Source organism: Nicotiana sylvestris, chromosome 8 (genome assembly GCF_000393655.2).
Source record: "Nicotiana sylvestris chromosome 8, ASM39365v2, whole genome shotgun sequence".
Taxonomy (NCBI): Eukaryota; Viridiplantae; Streptophyta; class Magnoliopsida; order Solanales; family Solanaceae; genus Nicotiana; species Nicotiana sylvestris.
In genome coordinates this window covers 153,653,252-153,678,156 of record NC_091064.1, presented here as the reverse complement: position 1 = coordinate 153,678,156, position 24,905 = coordinate 153,653,252, and the positions used below count along the sequence as shown (strand labels likewise).

The following is a 24,905-nucleotide window of genomic DNA, read 5'->3' as shown; positions in this document are numbered from 1 at the left end:
AAATGGAATCTGTCAATTTAAATAGGCGAGTAGAATTTTAGGGTTTTAAAAGAAAATCTTGCAATCAAACCATAAATTAAGGAAATCAGAATCAATCAAGAGGGAGTCATGATTCTGTACTTCAACATATAAATAGGAAAGAACGAACAGCCGTAGCAAACAGGCAAGGTCATCCATATCGACAGAAAGAAGCAAGAGATGAACAAAAAAATGAACACAATCATACATAAGTGACATGAGTAGGCTAAAGACTCAGTAGAAAACCCATATGAAGCATGGTAACCAATAGAAACTTAACAAAATCAAGTAGTCATGGCTAACACACAGAACCAAAGCAAAAAAGGTCTTAAAAAATTAGGGCTTTTTAACATAGGCGAGTTAAAAAAGCAGCAGGAACATAAGATCAGTCAAAACAAGCAAGGAAAGAGGTTTAATCATAAAGAAAATCGGTTAAAACAAGTGTAGAAGGAACTCCGAGAAACCCTAATTTTTAAAGAAATTAAAACGTTTTAAAGTTGAGGATCTTTCAGAAGAAGTTCGAGAATAGTGCAAAACATATGAAGAAACAGACTTAAAGTATCAAAATAGCACAGATCTGAGAGATTCAGACGAGAGTTAGGGTTTCAAAGGAAACCCAGATAGAAATGAAAGAACTTGTTGTAAACTTCACCGATCGTAACATATAAGGTGTGATTTTACCCAAAATCACACCGGAGAAGCCATGAATAACAGAAACAGAAACCCTAGGTCCAAATCGGCATGGCTCAGGACCCTTAAAGGCCTTAGAGATGATGAGCAAGGTGGTGGAGTGACCATTGGAGGCTTGGGGTTGAAAGGTAGTCGCCGAAGATGATCGGAGAATGGGGAGGTGGTTGAAGAATGATTAGGGTTAGGTTAAAAGAGAAGAGAGACGAGATCATCTGAAGGCGGCGGGGGTTTGGAAATGAGTAGGGTTAGGGGGTCGTTTAGGAATTAAAAAGGAAAGGGTGTGTGTGGACCGTTGATCTAGGAGATCAACGGTCAGGATTCAACAGGGTAGGTGGGTTCCGGGTTTGGGTAAGGGTTTATAGGGTCTGGGTCGGGTTATTTAATAGGAAACTGGGGTGGGAATTGGGTCCACTTTGGCTAAAATTGAAAGCCAAATCTGGCTATTATTTAAATAGTCAATTTTCTCCTATTTTAATTTATTATAAATAGTAGGTAATTCCTGAAAAATAATTTAATGTGTCAAAATGATTTAAAATATATAATTATAATTTTAAAAAAATGTAGGGACCAATTTCGCGCATATAAAATATAATTATACCTTAAATGGGCTAACATTGCAATTATATGCAATTTAGCTTAAAAAAACTAAATGTGATTATAAAAATTACATTAGCCATATTTTGGCATAAGTATAGAAATTAAATGAATAAATTAATATAATAATAATTTAGAAAATAATTATTGGGGATTTTATGGATAAAAGGGGAGAAAATAAATCAATTTAAATCCTTAAATTAATAGGAAAATTTATAAAAACCTTTTGCGTGCTTATATATGCATATATATGCTATTTTGAAGGTATTTATGCATATTTAAAATATATAGGGAAAATTGGGTATCAACAACCCGGCCTCAGACGGCTACAGTAGGGGGCGCGGGTGCCTGATCATCTCTGGTAGCACGTGTCCTCACCATCTGTGAGAGAATAGAAGATAGAAGTTTAGAATTGTGATGTCAATATCTCGCACGACAAGGAAATCAAATGAAGTGGAATTTTCCTAACAGTTACATAGCCTCTCGCAGATAAGTACAGACGTCTCCGTACCGATCTGCGAGACTCTAATAAACCGGCTTGCGATTCATGACTCCTATGAACCTAGAGCTCTAATACCAACTTTTCACGACCCCGGTTCGCCCCTCCGTGAACCATCGTGATGGCACCTAGTCTCTATGACTAGGTAAGCCTAACAATGCGGAAAATAAACTAATTTGCGAAAGAAATAATTTAAAACTGAAATAGTGAAATAAAATAGTATTTTAAAGTGCTGCTCGGCATACAAAATACCAACTCTCAAAATCTAATTACATTTTCCAAAACCCGGAATCTCATGATCACAGGCCTTTGAATGTCTACAAGCATCTAACTCCAGAATATCTAACAAGGAAACGAAAGTACAGAAGGACTAATACAAAAAGGGAGAGTAGAAAGGGACTCTTCGGTTTGCAGACGCGGTAGATATACCTCGGAGTCTCTACAAGCGCCTCGTTTCACGAGTGATAAGTATGAATGGAGGTACCTGGATCTGCACATGAAAAACATGCGCAGAAAGGGCATGAGTACACCACAACGGTACTCAGTAAGTGCCAAGCCTAACCTCGGTCGGGTAGTGACGAGGAAGGTCGGGGCCCTACTGAAGTTAAATAAAATATAAGGTTCAACAGTTTAGAACAAAATAGTATGAGTAAGTACAACGGTAAAAGTAACACAGGATATAAAGAACAGCAACAACTACTACAGAAGCAAAGTAAACACACAAAAAAATACAGCACAGCACAAAGATAGTAAACGGGGATCTCCCGGGATACCGTCCTATAGTCCCAAATATAAATATCCAGTGGATCTCCTAGGATACCGTCCCGTAGTCCAACTTATAATGTGAGGGAATATCCCGATCCGTAGTCCCAAATGTAAATACTCAGTACAGGGGGAATCTACCGGGTGCAGTCACATAGTTCCAATGTAAATGTGTAGGGGCATCTCCTGGAATACCGTTCCGTAGTACCAAAGTAAACATACAGGGGGATCTCCCGGGATACCGTCCTGTAGTCCCAAAGTAAACACACAGCAACAACAAGAAGAGTACACAGTTCAATTCAAGTTCCATACCAAGGTAAAGCAGGTATCTCTAACCTAGCATGCTGCACGAAATCCAAATATGGCAGTTTGAGAAATTAAGGCAATTAAGACAATTAGACATGCTTTCCTAAGCTAACAACATGCTTAAATTGCAAGTAATATAAACAGGAAAGGAAACATGCTAGTAATTACCTAATGAAAACCGGATTTTCAACAATTAGCACAAGTACGCACTCGTCACCTCATGTACAAGGTATTTCAATTATCAATAATACCAAATCCTAAGGGGAAGGTCCCCCACACAAGGTTAGACAAGCCACTTACCTCAAACCGGCTAAAAATCAACCCGAAACCACGTTCTTGCCACGAGTACTCGACTCCAAAAGGCCCAAATCTATTCAATTCAATTGCATAATATAAATAACACTTCCAGTAACTGATTCTACAATTAAATTCTAAGCTAATACGCAAATTAGGTAAAATGACCGAAATGCCCCTCGGACCCACGTCTCGGAATCGGGTAAAATTTATATTTTTAGAATCCTCACACTCTCACGAGTTCAGTCATACCAAAATTATCCAATTCCAAGGTCAATTTCCCTATCAAAATTCGAATTCTAGGTCTAAGAACTTTCTTTCAATTTTCCCCCAATTTTCACTTCCAATCCAAAATTAAATGACAACTAACAATAGATTAATGGAATACGACTAGAAAGGGTTAAGGAATTGTTACCCACTGATTTTCTCTTCAAATTCCTCCCAAAATCGCCCTCTCCCGAGCTCCAAATCAATTTTCCAACATTTGAAACTAAACCCTCGAAGCTCCTATTTTTCTGCCCAGCAATTCCGCTTCTGCGGTCAAAGAACCGCACTTGCGGTCCCGCTTCTGCGAAAGAACGACCGCACCTGCGAAAACTCACTAATTCCCTAAGTCCGCACCTGTGACCTGTTCACCGCATCTGCGGTCACGCAGGTGAGTGAGCTCATCCGCACCTGCGGCTCCTTACCTTTCCTCATCTGGCCGCTTCTGCTGCTTAATTCCGCATCTGCGGGAGTTGCATCTACGGACTCTCAACTACAGATGTGGTTATGACAGTAGCCCAAAGAACTTCAACTGCAAGTCCAAATTTCCAACATCCCGTTAACCACCCGAAATCATCCCAAGGCCCCCGGGACCTCAACCAAAAGCACGAACAAGCTCTATACTACGTTTCAAACTTATACCAATCCTTAAAACACCTAAAACAACAACGAAACATCGAATTAACCATGGATTCGAGCCTAAGAATTCCAAAACTCTCAAAATACGCTTTCAATCAAAAAGTCTATCAAACCTCGTCCGAATGACCTGAAATTTTGCACACACGTCACATTCAACACTACAGAGCTACCTTAACTTCCGAAATTCCATTCCGACCCTCTATCAAAATCTCACTATCGAACCGGGAACTTCAAAAATTCAACTTTTGGCATTTCAAGCCTAAATTAGCTACGAACCTCCAAAACACAATCCGAACACACCTCTAAACCCGAAATCACCCAACTGAGATATCGGAACCATCAGAATTCCATTCTGAGGTCGTCTTCACATTGTTCTGACTATAGTGAAATTTCCAAAACTTAAGCTCTCATTTAGGGACTAAGTGTCCCAAAACTCTCAGAAACTCCAAATAAACCATCCCGGCAACTCACTATAGCAGAAAAAAATAGGAGAAAAGCAGTTAATAGGGGATCAGGGCATAAATTCTTAAAACGGTCGGCCGGGTCGTTATTATAATGGTCTTATGACACTCCAAGAGATTTTATTGAAGTACTTCTCATGCATTGCATTCGTGTATATATATATATATATATATATATATATATCTATTGTGATGACCCAAAATGTCATCTTTAAATTAAATAATCATCTCGGTGTTTTAAGACCTTGAAAAAAAATGCTATCAATAATTCCTCGACTTGCGTGCGCAGTCCGTAGAATTTTCCGAAAGGTTTTTGTATGAAAAATAGATTAAATTATGAATTAGAGCTTTAAAACTCAACTGAGTTGACTTCGGTCAACATTTTGAGCAAACGAATCCGGATCCAAGTTTTGACCATTCCGGTAGTTTCGCATCGTGATTTGGGACTTGGTCATATACCCGAAATCGAATTCAGAGGTTCCTAGATCAAATTATCGTCATTTAACGGAATCTAGAAATCTAAGGCTAAAGATTTCTTAAGTTTGATCGGAGATTTGACTTTTGAGGAAGCGACCCTGGAATGGAATTTTGATGATTCAAATAGTTTCGTATGGTGATTTTGGACTTAGGAGCATGTTCGAATTTGGATTGGAAGTCCGTAGGACAATTCGGCGCATTTTGGCGAAAGTTGGAAAATAGAAGATTTTTGGAAAGTTTGACCGAGAGTTGACTTTTTGATATCGGGGTCGGAATCCAGTTCTAAAAGTTTTTATAGCTTCTTTATGTCATTTATGACTTGTGTGCAAAATTTGAAGTCAATCGGACTTGATTTGATAGGTTTTTGCATCGAATATAGAAGTTAGAAGAATTGAAAACTCATAATTCGATTCATGGCGCGATTCAAAATTTTAGTGTTGTTTACCGTGGTTTAAATCCTCGACTAAGTTCGTATTGTATTCTGGGACATGTTGCCATATTTGGTCAGAGTCCCGAGGGGCTCGGGTGAGTTTCGGAGTGGTTTCGGACCATTTTTAGGCCAATTTAACTTGCTGGATTTTGACAACAAGGTTCGAAAATTCTGATGCCAGGAGCATAATTTGGAAGCTTATACCTTGCAATCTATAAGGAATCTGAAAATGTACAAAACATGAAAGTTGTAGCTCTTGCATTCTAGTTTCCAGAAAATTTAACCATTAAGTATTTGGATACTTATACAGAAAGTTATGATCGATTAAATAAGGGCTGGTAAAGCTGTTTTGAAATTTCCCAGAAATTTCTGATGCGAGGAGGCTACTTTAGAAGCTTATATCTCGAAATATATAGGGAATCCAAAAATATGCAAAACATAAATGTTGTAGCCCTTGGATTCTAGTTTCCATAAAGTTAAACAATTCATCATTCGGACATTTGTACAGAAAGTTATGATGATTGAATATGGCTGGTAAAGTTGTTTCTGGTGGACTTTCAGTGACGACTTTTAGTGACGAAAATGGACTTTTAGTGACGGATGGGCAGAAACTTAAAGGACCAAAAATGCTCATTTTCTTCATTTTCGTTTTGGGATTTTTGGAGCTCGGTTCTTGGGCGATTTTGAGGCGTTCTTCACGATTTCAACTCAAGTAAGTGTCCTATACTCGAAAGTGTTTATATTACATAAATCCATGGTTATTTTCATCGTTTAATTCGGATTTAAATGGAAGAAAATCAAGATTTTTGCAAAATCTTCCAAAAATGAAAATTTTAGATTTGGAGGTCGAGTTGTTATCGGAATTTGATAAAATTTATATGGGTGAACTCGTGGTTGAATGGGTTGTCGGATTTTGTGAGTTTTGTCGGGTTCCGAGACGTGGGCCCCACGGGCGAATTTTTAGTGCAATTTCGGATTTTTAATGGAAAATGTAGAATTTCATATGGAATTAATTCCTATAATTTTTATTGACTGAATCGAATTGTTTATGACTAGATTTGAGAATTTCGGGCACGAATTCGCGAGGCAAAGGCTTGTTGGAATTTTGAATTGGTTGCAAAGCGAGGTAAGTGTTTGGTCTAACCTTAGCTTGAGGGATTAGGAGTTGTGTCCTATTTGTTATGTGTTATTTGTTGAGTACGACGTATAGGCATGGTGACGAGTATCTATACGTTGGTGTCTAGCATGCCCGTGAATCTTATACTTTGATTAATGTGACTCCGTTTCGTATTGTATATGCTCTATATGATAATTTCTATTGAGGAATATGACTTGTGGAAGTATTATTGTTAATTGAACATGGTAGAGCGTTGGCTCAAGTTGAGAATTTAATTGTTGAACATTCTAGAGCATTGGCTCAAGTTGAGAATTGAATTGTTGAACATTGTAGAGCATTGGCTCAAGTTGAGAATTGAATTGTTGAACATTGTAGAGCATTGGCTTAAGTTGTGAATAGAATTGGGAAGTAAGCGTGAAAGAAGAAAGGAGAGAGAGAATCATGATATTGTCTCCCTTGCCGGGATGTTACTGTTTTGATGTTATTTTCCTTACCGGGATTTGATTGTTGTACTATTGTTCCCTTACCGAGATTTTATTGTGATTTCATTTATTTCCTTGCCCTTACTTCTTGTGATTGTTGTTTGGGTGAGGAAGAGTGTTAAAGCACGAAGGCTGATGCCGTGTATGATTTTGTGAGGAAGAGTGTAAAGCACGAAGGGTGATGTCATGCCGCACGATGTACAATTCCTTGCCGATTATATTGATTTTATGGTGAGGAAGAGTGTAAAGCACGAAGGGTGTGCCGTGCAGTTTATATTGATTCTTATGGTGAGGACGAGAGTAAAAGCACGAAGGGTGATGTCGTGCACTTGTACTTGATTTTTCCTGATTCTAATTGATTTATGTTGTCCTGTACGTTTATTTACTGATTTTCCGTTATTACTTGATTTTATTTCGATGTTGTAGATTCCCTTACCCTATTTGCCTTGTGTTTGTTGCTTGGGTGAGGAAGAGTGTAAAGCACGAAGGGTGATGCGTGTATTGTTTTGGTGAGAGAGTGTTAAAGCACGAAGGGTGATGCCATGTATTGTTTTGGTGAGAGAGTGTTAAAGCATGAAGGGTGATGCCGTGCACTTTCTGTTTGCTGTGTTTACTTGTTATTAACAATTCAAGTGTATTAACTGTTTAGATCCCTTTACTGTTGTGATCCTTTGTGTTGGGATCCATAGTGTTTACAATACCTCGCCTTATTTTTTTTATATGTTCAATACTTCAAATTTCAAGAATTGTTACATTTTTAACTCAATTGATTTCTCAACTAAAGTTTCCTTAAACCGTTTGAGGTTGTACTTTACTTAAAAGGAATTTCTACTATGTTTTGATTTATTAATTTCTCGTATTAAAGGTAATGATTCCTTCGATATTGTACTTTAATTGAAAATGGTATTTTCTTTATCAAATAATTTCTAAAAATAACTTCATCTTTTCTTGTTGATTTCCTAATTGGGTTGGAAGTTGTACTCTACTTTATGTTAAGTGAATGGGGCTCCTTGAACATTCTTAATTGTATTGGGTTATGGAACCTATGAGCTGAGTAACATGAGAATATCGTTGTGCAATGTGAGACAGAAATATGTGGGCACAAGGTGCCAGGGAAAATATTATGGTTTTATTTAATGGCACGTGAGTTGTTCGTGCGGTTGTGACATAAATATGTGCACGAGGTGCCGTGAAAATATGAAAGTGAGCTGAGACCAATATTATTTATGATTATGAAATGAGGTGTCACAAGGTGACCTTTACTCGAAAGAATTATATTCGAAAGATGTTTATGTGAAATATATTTATTTAAAGGAAATATATTCGAAATATATTTATTGAAAAGCATATTATCTTAAAGATTATTACTTGAAGGATTTATAGGCGAAAGATTTATATTTGAAGGACTTGATTAATTGATTGCACTTGTATTTATTATTTGTTGAGAAACATTTATAGTGTTCTGGTTGTCTGCTATTTATATCACTGGTTGATCATTGTTGCCATCATTGTTATCTGCTTCCTATTATTTTTGTATGCTATATTGTACAGGTTTATTTGGTAGTCTGGTCCTAGCCTCGTCACTACTTTGCCGAGGTTAGGCTAGGCACTTACCAGCACAAGGGGTCGGTTGTGCTGATACTACACTCTGCACTCTTTTGTGCAGATCCCAGTGCTGTAGATTTCGGACCGCAGTGAGATTGATATTTCTTGTTCATCAGGCGACTCGAGGTAGTCTTACAAGTGTCTGCAGGCCTTGGCGTCTCCTTCTATCTAATATTCCTGTTTCTTTCATGTATTTCCAGAGACAGTGTTGTATTTATTTCTTTCAGACCTTTATTTGTAGTACTCTTAGACAGTCTGTGAAGTTGTGATACCAGTCTTGGGTAGATTTGTTATGGATTGGTATTAGCAGTATTATTAAAACTTCACAATGCAACCTTCCACTTATTCAATTCTGTTGTTATCTAATTGCTGTCTCTTAACTATTATCGGATTAAAAATGGAAAAAAAGTAAATAGTTCAGTTGGTTGGCTTGCCTAGCTTTCACTAGTAGGCACCATCACAACTCCCGAGGGCGGAAAATCCGGGTCGTGACATATATGTATATGGGATATGGGGAAAAGGTTACGGCGTTATACACGCACCACCACCTGATCAGCTGGTATACGTTGATAATTTGCCCACAGTGGTCGAGATAATATGATGGGATGCCCTCAGAGGCTTGATGATGTTATGAACACATATACACATGCATGGTATGACATTTATACGCATATGCATGACATTATAAAAATGAAATGATTCACAGAGCTATGCAAACATACACGTCGAGTCTTTTACTCCATGTCTATTATTTACTTATTTTCATTCCTTACATACTTGGTATATTATTTGTATTGACGTACCTTTTGCCTGGGGATGCTGCGTTTCATGCATGCAGGTCCTGATAGACAGGTCGAGAGCCTTCCAAGTAGCCTATCAGCTCAGCGGAAGATGTCGGTGTGCTCCATTTGCTTCGGAGTTGCTTATTTGGTTAGTATGATTTAGATGTGTATTGTTTGCCATAATGGGACTCTGTCCCAACCTTTATGAAAATTATGTGTTCTTAGAGGCTTATAGACAGATGTCATGTAAATAAAAGATTGTATGACCTTGTCGGCATATATTATGTGTACGAGTGGTTATTTTAGCCTTATAGGCCCGTATGTCTTATGTATAAATTAGTATCACATGTTGTATTTTACTTATCTCACGGCAGACTTCCGCCTCAGTTATCTATGATAGTATGACATGAAAAGATACGTTATGTTGGTAGTCAGTTGAGTAAGGTATCGGGTGCCCATCGTGGCCCATCGGTTTGGGTCGTGACAATTAATTTCAAAGAAAACACAAATTTCACATATACAGTCAAATATTCCATTAAGTCTTCAAGCAAGTGATTAACCCTTTACACTTCTTTTATCAAATTCCAATGACTTAAGTAATAACATTAGCAAGTAAAGGCGCAAACATTTCAAGTAAAGCATGATACGATCCTAAACTACCCGAACAATAGCATAATAGTAGCTACATACAGACTCTCGTCATCTCGTACGTACGTAGCCCCCACAAATAGGTACACACATTTATTTAATTCACCTATGGGGTTAATTCCCTCTTACAAGGTTAGAAAGGAGACTTACATGGACTCAAGACCTACTTTACGGTCCAAGATTATGCCCCAAACTCTCAATTCAGTGCCGAACAATCCAAAACTATTCAAATATTGTAAACTAATCAATATATGTTTAAAAGTTCACAACCCAACTATTAAAGTGATTACCCACTCTAAGTGCAAGATTCCTAAAATTCATTCCCGGACCTACGTGCCCGGATTCCGAAAATTTTCGAAAAAGGGTGTTACGCATAACCTTAGAAACATAAATATATGATTTTCACTAAGTTCCATAACCATTTTCGTGGTAAAATCTCATTTTTATCAAAATCCTAGGTTTTCATCTAAACCCATAATTTTCACTAATTTACATGTCATAATCTACCCATAACCTATGTATTACACTCACATTAGGTAGAAATTACTTATCTTACAAAGCTAAGTCGAAGTTCCCTCCTTAAGAGCTCTCAAATTGCCCAAAACTGAAATAAAAGACCCCATAAATGCCTAAGTCCCGTTTAAAAAACCTCACTGCCCAGCTGCCTCCTTCATCGCGAATGCGGAAGGGGTCTCGCGTTCGCGAAGGCAAACAGCCCAGGTCCCCTGGAGACACTACATCGCAAACACGACTAAGGCCTCGCGAACGCGGAGGCTGGCTTGGCCTATCCTTCCCGAATGCGAAGAACAAGTCAGCGGCCCAGCCCAGGCTCCTCTACGGGAATGTGAGTCGCCTCACGCGAACACGAAGGTCACCGGCCCCAAACCTTCGCGAATGCGGACTAGCTATCGCAAACTCATGGCATAATTTCCCCTTAGTCCCAATCCCTTCTACGCGAACACGATGGTCCCTTCACATTCGCGAAGAAGGAAACCAGAACTGGGATTTTCTAGTTTTCTATACTTTGCTCTGAGGAGTCTGAAACTCACCCGAGCCACTCGGGATCCTGTCCAAAGGCCCCAACAAGTTTGTAAACATGATACAGACCTGCTCGAACTCTCGAAACGCAAAAATCAACAAAGAAACCAAGAATCACACCCCAAAATCAAATTGAATCAAACTTTGAACTTCAAGTTTCCTAATCGCTCCAAATGCGCCGTACCATACTTAGACTATTCGGAATGATACAAAATTTTGCGTGCAAGTCTTAAATGACATTACAGAACTATTACCAGTCTCGAAATTCTATTTGGACCTCGATATTCATCCAAACCAAAATTAAAGAACTTCTAAAACCTTCAAGAACCAACTTTCACTATTTGGCGCCAAAATGCTCCCGGATCATCCAAAACCCGATTCGAATATTTGCCCAAGTCCAAAATCATCATACGAACCTATTGGAACTATCAAATCCTGATTCTGAGGTCGTTTACTCAAAATATTGACCAAAGTCAAACTTATCCCTTTTAGGCCAACTTAAGGAACCAAGTGTTCCGATTTCAACCCGAACTCTTCCAAATTCCGAACCAACCATCCCCGCAAGTCATAAATCAGTAAAACCAAGAACAATAAGTCTTATTTAGGGGAATGAAATTCTAAAAAGCAAAACAACCGGTCGGGTCGTTATATTTTCTGCAAACCCTTTCTTGTAGAGATGAACTTTAACTTTGTTTGATTTCAATAACTTAACACACTTTTATTTCGCACAAAGACACCTAATCTTTCCTCCAATAAGAAAATCATCAAGTGTTTGAGCCTTATTAATAAATTCAGCAGCCCCTTTAATAAATTCATCCCTCAACCCCGCACGATTAGGATGATTCCTATTATACATCCATCTACGATGCATAAATTCCATCTACATAAATAGAAATCTAGAAATGAGATATTTAAAAAAATTTGATTTATTTAAACTGGTTTCAAAGTTATACTTTTTCAAAGGTTCGTTTTAGATATATACATATCATTGTGTCAAAGCACTTTAATTGATATATTTTTTTTTAAATTAATATTTTTTTAATACTCGAAATCTCACATTAATCTCTATTATAAATAATATAAGTCTTTAAATATAATAATTAAATTTGGATAGCTTCTTAAATGTTCATATAATCCAAATTAACTAATGATTTCTCAATTTAAAATTAATCTTAATCTTGAAATTGAAATTTTTTAAATTTAATATCATTCTAAAAAGTGAATATAAAAATATTACTATATTATTTCATATGTTTCTTTGATTATAACTTTTGGAAAATTAATCTTCATCAGTCATTTTTTTTGACTTTAAACAAATCATTATTTGTCTTGTGAAGTTGTAGGATTAAATAATTTTCTAACCTTTATGATAGGATTAAGCTAGTTTAATTAGCTTATAAACTTAGCAAGTCACTTGTTTAACATAAAATTTAAATTTGGACTTATGAGTGGACATGTATTCTTAACATATTCTTGTTTAACCCAAAATTTCAACCATACCTAATTCAACATATTCTTCTCTCTTTTTGTTTTATATTAAATATTATTAAAAAACTAAAATCCCTAAAATTTCAACCATAACTACTTCAACTAGCTAGGATGTTCATATATAGAAAATTATTATAAAGTTAACAATGAAAACAAGATATATATGTCAACAAAATACTTACCTCGATAGAAAAAATGCCGGAGAAGTCGACTGAGGAGTTGTTGTCACCGTCGCCACTAACCACTGCTGCAAAACATATTACAAAAAAATTTAATAAATTAAGGGGAAAAGGGAGGAGGAAGGAGAGGGATTACGGAGGAGGAAATGAGAGAGAGCAAACATACAAGCTTGGGTACGGGGAGAAGGACGAGATGAAGAGGGGAGCTGCGGGCGAGAGGGAGAGATGAGAGAAGAAAATCAAGCTTATATTTTTTGGGGAGGGGCTGTAGGGTTTTTAAAAAAGAATTCCAACCAATTCGGTTGGAATTATTATTTTAATTTTTTTATTAAAAAACTACCAAACAAATCGATTGGAAATGAAGTCAAACCAATCAAAATAAATTTTTCGCCAACAGTTGCGACCGATTTGGTTGGAAATATGGTCGAAAACTTTTTAAAAATATAAAGGAAATATTTTTTAAAAATTTCGACGGATTCCGTCGGAAATTTCCGACAAAAAAAATTCAGTCAGAAATTTCGGTGGAATTTAGCATTTTTCTAGTAGTGGTATAATATATGTATAATTTATGTATAATATATATATATATATAATTGTGTATAATTAATAAATAATTTATATTTATAGCTTAAAAAAGTAAAGAGCGAATCTGACCGGCTATTCGTGCAAAGATCCCTATAGTTTCCCCTTGTATTGTATTATTTTTCAATAGCGTGCTTATCCTAGCCAGAAATTAGCTTGGCGTGGCCCCCAAAGGAGATGGTCTTGGCGAAATGTCTCCATTTTTTATGGTCATAGCAAAATATCCTTTTTTTTTTTTACTTGAACACCATAGTTCTTTAATTTTTAAAGCTTAAATTCTTGTTGGATGGTAGAAAATAAAGTTTAATGATCGATTTATTGTTAAAATCATTTGAATGTTTATAATTTGTGCTTAGACTTTTAATTCAGACTCAGATTTTGGTGATTTACTATAAAAATCTCAAAACTCATTGTTGGACCTTAGAAAGTGTTGAAGAAGACAAAATTGGTCCTTTTGATTTGATGTTATTTGACTAAATTGGCGATTGAGAATTGTTTGTGTTGGCATTTGGAAGCTTTGTTTCAAATTTGAGACATTTGGAGCAAATTTGGGTGGTTTGATCAAAATTGAAGTTGTATGTGAAGAATACTTTGTTAAAATAACCCAGAAAAAAGTATGACAACCTGGTAGACTTCAATCAATAATTTAATCTGATAGAGAAACTTTGAAGATCTTATGCGAGTCCGAAGTTATTTATTAAATACCATAAATTTTGAGGACATTCCGCTAAGACCACCCTCAAAAAGCTCCTTTGTGTCAAGCATCTTATCCTAGCAAACCTTAGCCCATTTCGTAATTCTCCGTACTCAGGCTTTTCGTAACAGAGAAATTTACATAGTTATACTATAATAGAAGCTTATTTACCACTTTTATTTAGGTTCGTACTTACTTACATTCTACACCTATATTTACCATTTATGTACAAAAATCATAAAAAAGAAAAAAAAATAGAAGATTCTTTAAATTTAGCTTCTCATTCTCTCTCATTCACCAATCTCCTCCTTAAAATTTGAATTTCATCTATTTTTTAAAAGATTTCACATCATTTTCTCTCCCCCCGTACTTATTATCCAAAATCAGTACTTTTCTCACAATGAAAACAAAAATGGCACAATTTTGTCTTTAAAATTGCAGCAGCAAAGGGTTCTCCATTGACATCCATTAAAAAGCTTCAAAACTTTGAATTCAATATTCAAAATATATGAATCTATGATTTGTTTTGGATTGGGTGTTCTTGTAAATGATGGAGAATATAACTTGTAGTTTATATATTAATTTTGAGAGAGTGTGATTAAGTTTAGAGTTGATTTTAGGTAAAATTTCATATTGAAACTCGAAGAAAACGAAGTTGCAGGAATTATATGATAAATGTATCACAATTGTATCAAAATTGTATGTTTCTTGTATCTGATACATCACTATTGTATTACAATTTTTCGAAAGTGTATTGCAGTTTGTGTCATAATTGTATGGTAATTGTATTAGTATTGTACCAAGTATTGTTTTAGGTATTAATGTATCAGATATAATTTAGTTACAATTATGATATAAGTATGATACATTTATGATACAATTATGTTTAGGTATTAATGTATCAGATACAATTCCAATACAATTTGATACAATTATGATTCAATTTATGCAACTCGATATTTTTCACCTAAAACCAACTCTATACTTAATAAATTTCCCTCAAAATTGAGATATAAATTTCAAAGGATATTTTCAATCACTTGTAAGAACACCCAATCCAATCAAATCACAAAATCATAAAATTCGATTATCGAATTCAAAGATTCGAAGCTTTTAAATTTAATGTTTAGCAGCCATATTAAATTAAATTAATCAACTGCTTATGTTTCTCATTAATCAAATGTAGTACGGTTACCTTATGTATGTTGATGAGTGCCAAAGATTATGTATAATTTTCGTCGTACCATTAAGTAAAAAGCTATGTGAATTGGCAGTTAAATTTGAATAGAAAAAAAGGGAGAGAGAAGAGGAGAGAAAAAAAGAAAAAGAGATAACTGAATATTTTAATTAAAGACATTAATAATGGAGTTAGAGTTTTGGAGGTATTGTATATAAATAGTTTAAAAAATTAAGGTATTTATTAAAAACTGAAAAACTTTGAAGAAAATGATAAATAATAGTTATATATAAGAAAAAGATCCCTTCATTGCAGCAACCCAAACCCAAAATCGATAAACCAAACAGCCCCAAAATCAATTGTCGGCCGGTCACCGTTTTCTCCATTCCCTTTTCGGCCGTGCGCCATTAACACCACCCTTCAACTTCCCTTTTTCACTCCTTATTTAACCTCTTCTCCTTAGAACGAAGATGAAGTTTCAGACACTGCAGGTCCTTGCCGGAATAATTTCCTTGCAGCCAGAAGATGGGAGAGGCGTTATATGGATACAATCGATCGTTACTAAACCCTAAGAATTAACGTCGTGTATCTATGAATGTAGTATCTCAGAACGCCTTAGCAATTTCCACTTGCGATTTGACAATTTGTTCAACCCAGCGCCTCTATCCTTAGACAAATGATTTTGCAGGTAATAATTGGACTCTTCGTCTTCTTCAGCAATTGGTTATTTGCGTCCTATTTTCTTGCTTTGTTTACAATTATATACCTATTGCTTAGACCTGCTAATTACTGGCCTTTAGTTACACAAAACGCTTTCTAGTTGGTAGTTCTTTTTTTAGAAATCCCCTTTTGGATTTACTAAGCTCAAAAGCAAATAAATAGATATTCATATGCAAGTGTTTGAATGTGTTATTATTCATTTCAGTCTAATTAAAAACTAAAGTTACAAAATCATACATGAACATTTGACCATAAAGTGACGGACTTCAATGATCTTCATGCTTAATTGTATATCTAATGGTCCCAAATTACGAACCAAAAAACAGATTCTCTTGATATGTAGTAGTTGCTATGCTTTTTCAGTATACCAAATACGATAGGAATATGTGAAAATAAATGCATGAGCAGAAAATAAGCGTGTGTACACATTCTACCTGAAATCCATCTTCACATGCGAAATTTAAAAAAGGGATGGTCATCTATTCCCTGTAACATTCATTTACAAGGTAATACAGCCTGTTAGTATTATTCATCCAGTTCCCATTGTTTGTTATCTTAAAAGCTGGTATTCAATATTTACTAAATATATCCAAATTAATAAAGAGATGGGGAATTCTCTGTATATTGGAGTTACAAATTACATAGAACAATAATAATGCTCAATACATAAGAAAGGTTTATTGCATGTAGTAGCATTGTGCATAGATTCTCTCTGTCCTTCCAAAGGCAAGGATGATTCTCGTGCATGAGAAGTGGGTTGCAGCCATGCATGAAGAATCAGAATCCATGCCCTTTTTCGTACCACTCAATTTATTCTTTCAAAATACCAATAGAAAAAAAGGACCCTCCATGAAAAAGACTCTGAGTGTTTGACTGTCTTTTAAACATATTTTAGCTCTTTGGACTGCCCTTAATGTGGAACCCATGCCTACCATTGGTCTTTCTTGCAAAAACAAGGTGGACACCAGGATCATGGTGAGTGCAAGAAGCATTGTGGAGAATGGAGTTGTTGACACCCTGCACATTACTGTTCATGAATGCAGTCATAGGAAGGGACTTATTTGGCGTTTTATTCTCTCTTTTCCTTCCACTTTCGCTCCCTGATTTTTCTCCATCATCCTCACTGCTACTCCACGCCTTTGGGCTTCCTTGCTTTTGATGGCTCTGAGGGCTGTATGTCTTCCTTGAAGGGCTTAACTCCATTATAGCTCCCTTGTTTTCACCAGCTAGTGTTAGAACACTCATTCCAAAGTCATCTCCTGTATCATAGTTCGACACCTTCTTCTGCTGAACCCCTTTATCTTTTTTAACCAATTCCCGTTTCCCATTTTCTACATTTTTTCCATTTCTAGTAGTCTGTGGGACATGATTACCATTCATGCTAGCCCTCGTGGTTTCTTGGACCACAACACTTTTCTGATCAACATGTGGAGGAATCTTGGACTCAAGTTCAAGTTGAGGAGGGGGAAGCTTTAGTGGGGATGGAGGGTGAGAAATTGCAGGCTTAATTTGAGGAGAGTAGGTCTGGGTTTTCACTAAATTAGGCTGGATTACTTTTTGAGATGGTGTTGGAGCTTTTGATGGTGATGAATGATTGATGAGAGTTTGGGTAGAATCTGCCATTTTTGTGTTTGGAGATGGTAGTGGTGAAGAATACGGACTACTAAACCGACCAAGCGGAGCGCTTTCTGTTATCACATTAGAAGCTAATGTCTTGAATGGGGATTGTGGCACTGACGTGGTGGCTTTAATGACAGGAGATTTAGGTACATCGATGGGGGCACGTTGTGGCTGTGCTGCCACCGGAGAACGTGGTGAAGGAGCCTTTGGTGGCGAAACAACAGGTGGAGGAGGAGCAACAGGTGATCTTGGAGGTGGAGTTGCTGGAGTGGAACGTGGGGAAGCTGCAGGCACTGGCTGAGGTGCTGAAATCGGGCTACGCGGGACCGACATTGCTGGTTGTGGTTGTGGCTGAGGAGGTGCTGGCGGTAGTGGTGCAGGGGCGGCAGCAGGAGGAGCAGAAGCAGTAGCTGGTGTTTGTGGTCTAGATTCTTGAGGTTGAGTTGGCTGAGCAGTAGCAACAGTTGCTGTAGCAGCAGTAGTAGTTGCTGATGCCGGAGGCCTAAATGGGGTGGTAGTCGTAGTCCGGAACAATGGTTGTGGGGCTGGGGCGGGTGGTGGAGCTGGAGCTGAAGGTTGTGCAGCTGCAGCAGGACGAACCATAGAGGCGAAACGGAACAATGGACGAGGTTGTTGTTGGCTTGCCATTGATGGATAGTATGGTTAAAACTCTCAAAAGATTATTAGTACTTGTGAAAAGCTGAACTCTCCAAAAATGCTTCCACAATGAAATAACTCAAATGCATTACACTTATTTATAGTCCAAGAAAAGTAAAGGCAAAGCGAAAGGCTTCAAATAGACATTTCAAGAACAGAAACACATGAAAGAAGAGGAAAGGGCAAGAAAGGCATCAGATTCACAGCAAACATAAATTTTCATTTCACAAAAGTAATAAGGCAAGCATCAGATTCAAACCATCACCAAGCAATTCATTATATAAATAAAATCAAAATAAGCGGGGGACCACGTTATTGTAAAAGTTAAGTGAGTGAAAATCACTAAACTTCTTTGAGAGTCATGAAAGGGTGATTACGAACTCTTCCTTTCCATGATAGAAACTGCATCGTCCATATAGCAATTGGAAGTAATTGTTAGTGTGTTTAGAGCTGTTTTCCAATAATACAGCTATCAGTAATAGTTTCGAAGGCATCTGTACCCTCCAAATACAAATTAAAGGCTATAATCGCAATGACTACTATGTGTAAAAATGATTACAACCACGAGTTATCGTCGCACACTTGCATTCTTGGGAATAGTTTAGGATACATGAATATTTTAGAGCATTTACAACAAACCCTTTTGACTTTTCCTTTGTTTCAGAAAAGCTAAATCCTATTTGTGATTCGTTCCTTTCATTACGGTCCATATATAGAGGAAATTCCTCTATAGATAATCCTCACTTTCATTTTACATAATATATATATATATTGAATATGAAGTTTAAGAAAAAACAGATACCTAGAACTTATGATTTTAAATATGTTATAATGTTTCCGTGGTTAAAAGAGAATGTTATTGGGGGTAGAACGAAAAGTTCAAAAGAAAAGAGTTTGTAAATATAAAAGTGTGTCATTCGCCTTTAAATAAATTATTGAAACAGAGGAAAATATACACTATAAGACATGATACAAGCACATTGTGAATGTGATGGTTGCCACTTAAGATACGTGCTATGTAACATAGGAGCTGATCGATATTGTCTATCAGAAATTGACCTTTTCCAGGTCCTACATTTATGCCATTTCTGGTTTAAAATTACAAAAAAACTTAAGGCCAAGTATTTTTTCTATCTGTTCCGATGCCCGCTATAAGAAATTTTCAACACAAACAATACTGAATTTGCGGCTATTACTTTCAAGTACTATGCAAGGGAATAAAGAGAATAATAAAAGTTGACACCTTAAAGAGTCTAAAATTGACAAGGACAAGATTCTCTTATTGTTCGAAAAGAGTAAAAGTTGAACAACATAAGCAACTTGGACGTCATGACTCATTCACAAGTGAGTTGACATGTTTTCATGAACTATCACATTCTGTCAATTTTCTTTGCCTTTTATATTTTTTTGGGAAATAAATTTGATCCCTCGAAATAAAAAACTTAAATATCACTTTGAATTGACATGAGATTTAGAATCGTCTCAACAATATTCATCTCAACAAAATACATCTCTCAAAGTTAAAACAGTACGCAAAGGTCCCTCGGTTAACTTTTCCATTGAGAATGGATAGTAATTAACGTGTCCAAGACAAAAGAAAAAAAGGAAAAGGACCAGCTTTGGCTCTGATTTCTCCGAGAGGTAGGCATCTTGTGTTCATGCAGGGTTCAGGGAAGGGCCACATCCTAAGGGGTATGATGTAGATAACCTACTCTAATACAAGTATTAGTGGCTGCTTCTAGTGCTCGAACTCGTGACTGATCTTTACCATTATTCCAAGGCTCCATTTCAAAGCTCTAATCAAATTTTGGAATGATACTTTTTGTTATCGTGGTTGATATTTTTGGATCAAAATAAGCATCGGAGCAAAGATACTGCCAGCTTCTGCATTCCCAAAAGCAGGAGTGCAGAATCCAATTACTGAGCCATCAAGTCTCCACCCAAATTCCAGTAAGGTTTAGAAAAGAGTTACTCCATCTTACATATTTTTATGGGGTACTGAATTTTCTTTATATGGCCATTAAATTAACCTATAGCAATTATATTCTATCCTTTTCTTCACAATTTTATTAGGTGGAAGAAATGCGAAAATCAAAGTTACAAAAGTTTCACAAAGAGAATACTATTAGGCAGGAAACATTTACAGTGTTTTTCTTTCCTTTCTTCGAGAACTTGAATGTTAAAGTGTTTAAAAAGAAATTACACGAAACCATAACAGTTGTATTACTACTCTCTTCAAAAAATTTGAGATTTACATAGGTATCTGAAATTTATTCATAAAATAGTAAAGATTATAGGGGGATAAATTCATATTCTCAATGACTGCTGCCAAATTTCTGATTTTCTTGCGCTTTCAATGAATATTTCCTAATAACGCAAAAAGTTAGTTCGTTACACATCTTATCTACCTAAGTGAATTTGGTTGTTCATTTTTTCACGCTAAGACGATATCTAGTTATTTAGCATATAGTAGTCACGTCAGTTGAACAAGCTGTTTGTTCTTCACTTTAAGCTTGTAATTAGTTTTTCCCTTCAAATTTATTGCTATTGATTATACTGCAATTTTAGATTATATATACCGTCTTAAGAAGTCTGTACTGAATGACACGTGTGACCGGGGTGGAGGTAGAGTGCGAGATGCGGTTCGCCCAAACCATTAACTTTTGTTCAAATCATGTAGTTGTCTTAAAAAATTCATTGAATATGTACAATTTATTAATTTAGAACCCAGTTACTTGGAATGATTACAATTCCAAACGCATAAAGTTTAAATTCTGGCTCCGCCTTTGCGTGTGTCGCACATGTCCAGAAACACACACACTTCTACCATATATATATATATATATATATATATATATTAAAAGCAAGAAGCCCCTTAGCGAAATGTCGTTCGCCTTTTCTACCCTTTAAAAATAGACTTCATATTAGACAAAATCGTAATTAAATTATTTACCTAATATTTAGGAATTTGAAATCAGCTAAAATTTTGGTTACTAAATCTTTCTTTATTTGAACTAATATATAGGAAGTACTAATATTTAGGGGCTTTAAAATCAATTGAAATTTGCCTTATATATAACCTTTTATTATTTGAACTATTAAATGCAATTGGCCAGTAATTAAAGTTTTTAAAAGAATTGACATAAATTGATAAAAGCATGTCAAACTATCAAAGACGGCGTGGATATAAAATTGTATACAAAATCTTGGATTTTAAAACGTATGCAAAATTTTACCTTCATGTACACTACTCGGATGGTTTTTTCTTTTATTTATAGTCATATTCATTGAAAGTTAAAAAAAAGTTACCCTTTTGAAATTTGATTGGCTTAATTGTTTTTTTTTTTGTAATATTTACAACTTTGACATTAACTAAAACTTTGAAGATTACATCTCTCTTTGTTTAACGAATCAAATTTTTAGAACAACATTAACTAATATTTTGAAGACCAACTCTTTATTTGAATTATTCCTTATCATAGAATTTTAAACAATTAATTCTATATAATTAATTATCTTAGTTGAAAAGCAAGACTAAGGAAAAAACTATAAGTAAACAAGGAAGTATTTAAAAATATATTAAAGAGACAAAACAAAACATGGTTGCTAAAAGTCAATAATACAAATGAAGCTGTAGAATATAATGCTTAGTACATAAATACATAAATTTATTATTACAGTTAAATATTTAAAACTAAGGACGAGTTTATATTAATATTTGAATAATAAAATATAAATTATATCCTTTAATAACAAATTAGTAAATTTTTTAAGTAACTTATTATTAGACAAATAAACTGACTCAATTTTCCTAAATTCATCATATAAATGGAATTATTTTTTAGTTGCCAAAATTCCTAATATAGTATTAAGTCTAAGATTGATAAAAGTGCTAACTTGAAGCAAAAGTAAAGAAATAGTAGAGACAAAACACATTCTAAATGAGTTATTGTCACGACCCAAACCCGGACTCGGTCGTGATGGCGCCTCTCGTGAAGACAAGGCCAACCGACACTTCTCATTTTTCAAATATTAACAGTTAAGCATTTAAGAAATGGTCTAATCATGATAAAATATATCCGAAATAACAATGATAACATAAATATGCGGAAGAACACCCATGCACAGCCCTAACCGGGGTGTCCCTAGTCATGAGCATCTATAAGTCATAATACAAGTCTGCTAAGTCTATAAGCTAGTACAGATGTCTAAAAAGAGATAGAGATGATAAAGGAGTAGAGACACGGGGCTGCGGACGTCAACAACTACCTCGTAATCTCCGAAAGCCCGCCTGAAGCTGGAGGAATCAGCACTCGGGAGCGGAACCAGCTACGCCTGAATCTGCACACAGGGGTGCAGCGAGTAAAGTGAGTATTCCAACTCAGTGAGTAACAAAGGTAAATAATGACTGAAAGTAAGAAAACACGTAAGGCACAAGACATTCTATAAACACGTAAGGCACACGTAAGAGTTGTCAGGACCCCCCTGGATAATGGGACCTAGATTTCAAATTCTTAATAATATTTGTTGATGTGATTCAGTTTAAAATCATAGATGTGCCCAGCTACCAAACTGGGGCAGAAAATTTTCTTTTGTTTTGTCTATTTTTGTTGAAGTCAGGTGCCCATCTGAAGAATAGGGAGAACAACACGGATATCAAAGATAAGAGCGTGACCAAGTACTAGCAATCAGGCATCCACCTGGAGAACAAGGAACAACAGTTGAAGTATCAGCAATCAGGCATCCACCTGGAGAACTAGGAACAACAGTTCGAGTTTCAGCAGTCAGGAGCCCACCTGGAGAACAAGGGAATACATTCGAGTTTTAGCAGTCAGGAGCCCACCTGGAGAGAAAGGGAATACAATTCAAGTTTTGACAATCAGGCGCCCACCTGGAGAGCAAGGGAATACAGTTCAAGTATTGGTAATCAGGCGCCCACCTAGAAAGCAAGGGAATACAATTCAAGTTTTGACAATCAGGCGCCCGCCTGGAGAGCAAGAGAATACAGTTCAAGTATTGGTAATCAGGATCCCACCTAAAGAACGAAGGGAAGCAGCAAGTCAAGTGTTGGTAATCAGGAGCCCACCTGAAGAACGAAGGGAAGCAGTTCAAGTTTCGAGGAAAAACAGTGCAAGTATTGGCAATCAGGATCCCACCTGGAGAACGAAGGGAAGCAGCAAGGTTCAAAGGAGTTCAACAATTAGGAAACCACCTGAAAAACGAAGGAAAGCAGTTCAAGTTTCGAGGAAAAGCAGCGCAAGTGTTGGTAATTGGGAGCCCACCTGGAGAACGAAGGGAAGTAGCAAGGTTCAAAGGAAGACAACAATCAGGAGCCCACTTGAAGAACAAAGGGAAAGCATCTCAGAATGCAATTCAAGTCAGCAACAAAGGAATCTCACTCAGAGAGTACAAGTCAGCAGAGCAGCAGAAACTGCAAGTTCAAGATATAGATAGGATTCTTGTAATTCGTATATCATAGTTTAGTCTGGCTTCTTTTATTTTGTCACGGTGTAATAAGGAGTTCAGTAAGTAGAAACAGCAGCAATAGCAGCAAAATCACAGCTCTTCGGTAGTACCAGCTACCAAAACTTCTTGAACTACACACAACCTGATTCCCCTATAACCCGGGATATGTAGGTTGTCCAAAACCAAGACTCGGTTGCACCCTTTCTCTTTTCTCTTATCCTTATTTCTTCCCTTTTGAATAAAAATATGTTCAAAAATTAGTCACATGGCTCACCTTATCTTTGCTTGAAAACTCTTCATGTTTCCAAACAAAGAGGGGCAGTTGTGAGCACCTAATTTTTGATAATATTTAATTTTTTATCACTTCTTCTATGTAAATATTTTAGGGGTTTTAACCTACAATTTTTAGCTTTGTTACACTTTTTATTATAGGGTAAAAATACAAAATTTAAAAGGTGAATTATTACTATTAATATTATTTTAATTTTAAAATAATAAAAAAATTCCGAAAAAATATTAATTTTTTTTAATTTTCAAGAGTGATTTAAAAAATAAGAAAAAGGGAAGTATTGAATAAAAAAATAAAAGTAAAAGTAGGTGGAATTCTCTTTTAAAAAGTAAAAGAAAGTAGAAAATTAAAAAAATAAAAGTAAAGTTTTGTGGAAATTTTAAAAAAATAAAAAGTAAAAGAAAGTTGGAATTAAAAAACAAATATAAAGGTATCTGAAAATTAAAAAAATTTAAAGTAAAAGAAAGTAGCATTTTTAAAAGAAAAGCAAAAGAAAGTGGATTGTTTTTTTAAGAAAAGTTAAATAAGTGGAATTCTCTTTTAAAAAGTAAAAAAAGTGGGATTTTAAATAAGATAAAAGTAATTAAAGTTGGAATTTAAAAAATAAAAGTAAAGAAAGGTGGTATTTATTTTTATAAAAAAAATAAAAGCAATTTGTAAGTGAGATTTCTTTTAATTAAAAAATAATAAAATAATAAAATATTTTTTTTAAAAAAATCTGAAAAATCTCGAAAATTTTGCTATAAATAGAAGAGAAAATTTGAGAAGAAAGAAGAAGAAAAAGAAGAGAGGGGGAGGAGAGAAATTTAGGTTGAAAATTTTCATTAAATATTTCTTTCAATATTTCGGGCCTTGAATCTTGGGTTTGAAGAAGAGTTGATAGAGATTTTGTTGTTGCTGCTGTATTGACTCTACAACTTTCAGATT

General features: G+C 35.7%; 1 protein-coding gene across 1 annotated transcript; it reads right to left on the bottom strand.

The window, feature by feature from the left end:
• Positions 1-16,837: 16,837 nt before the first annotated feature.
• LOC104243159 (extensin) lies at positions 16,838-18,214 on the bottom strand. Its single transcript, XM_009798312.2, has one exon. The coding sequence runs from the start codon at positions 18,212-18,214 to the stop codon at positions 16,838-16,840; it is 1,377 nt and encodes a 458-aa protein (XP_009796614.1).
• Between the last annotated feature and the right edge of the window lie 6,691 nt (positions 18,215-24,905).

Excerpts from the sequence above, each read along its gene's own strand:
- LOC104243159 (XM_009798312.2), bottom strand. The coding sequence starts at position 18,214 with ATGGCAAGCCAACAACAACCTCGTCCATTGTTCCGTTTCGCCTCTATG.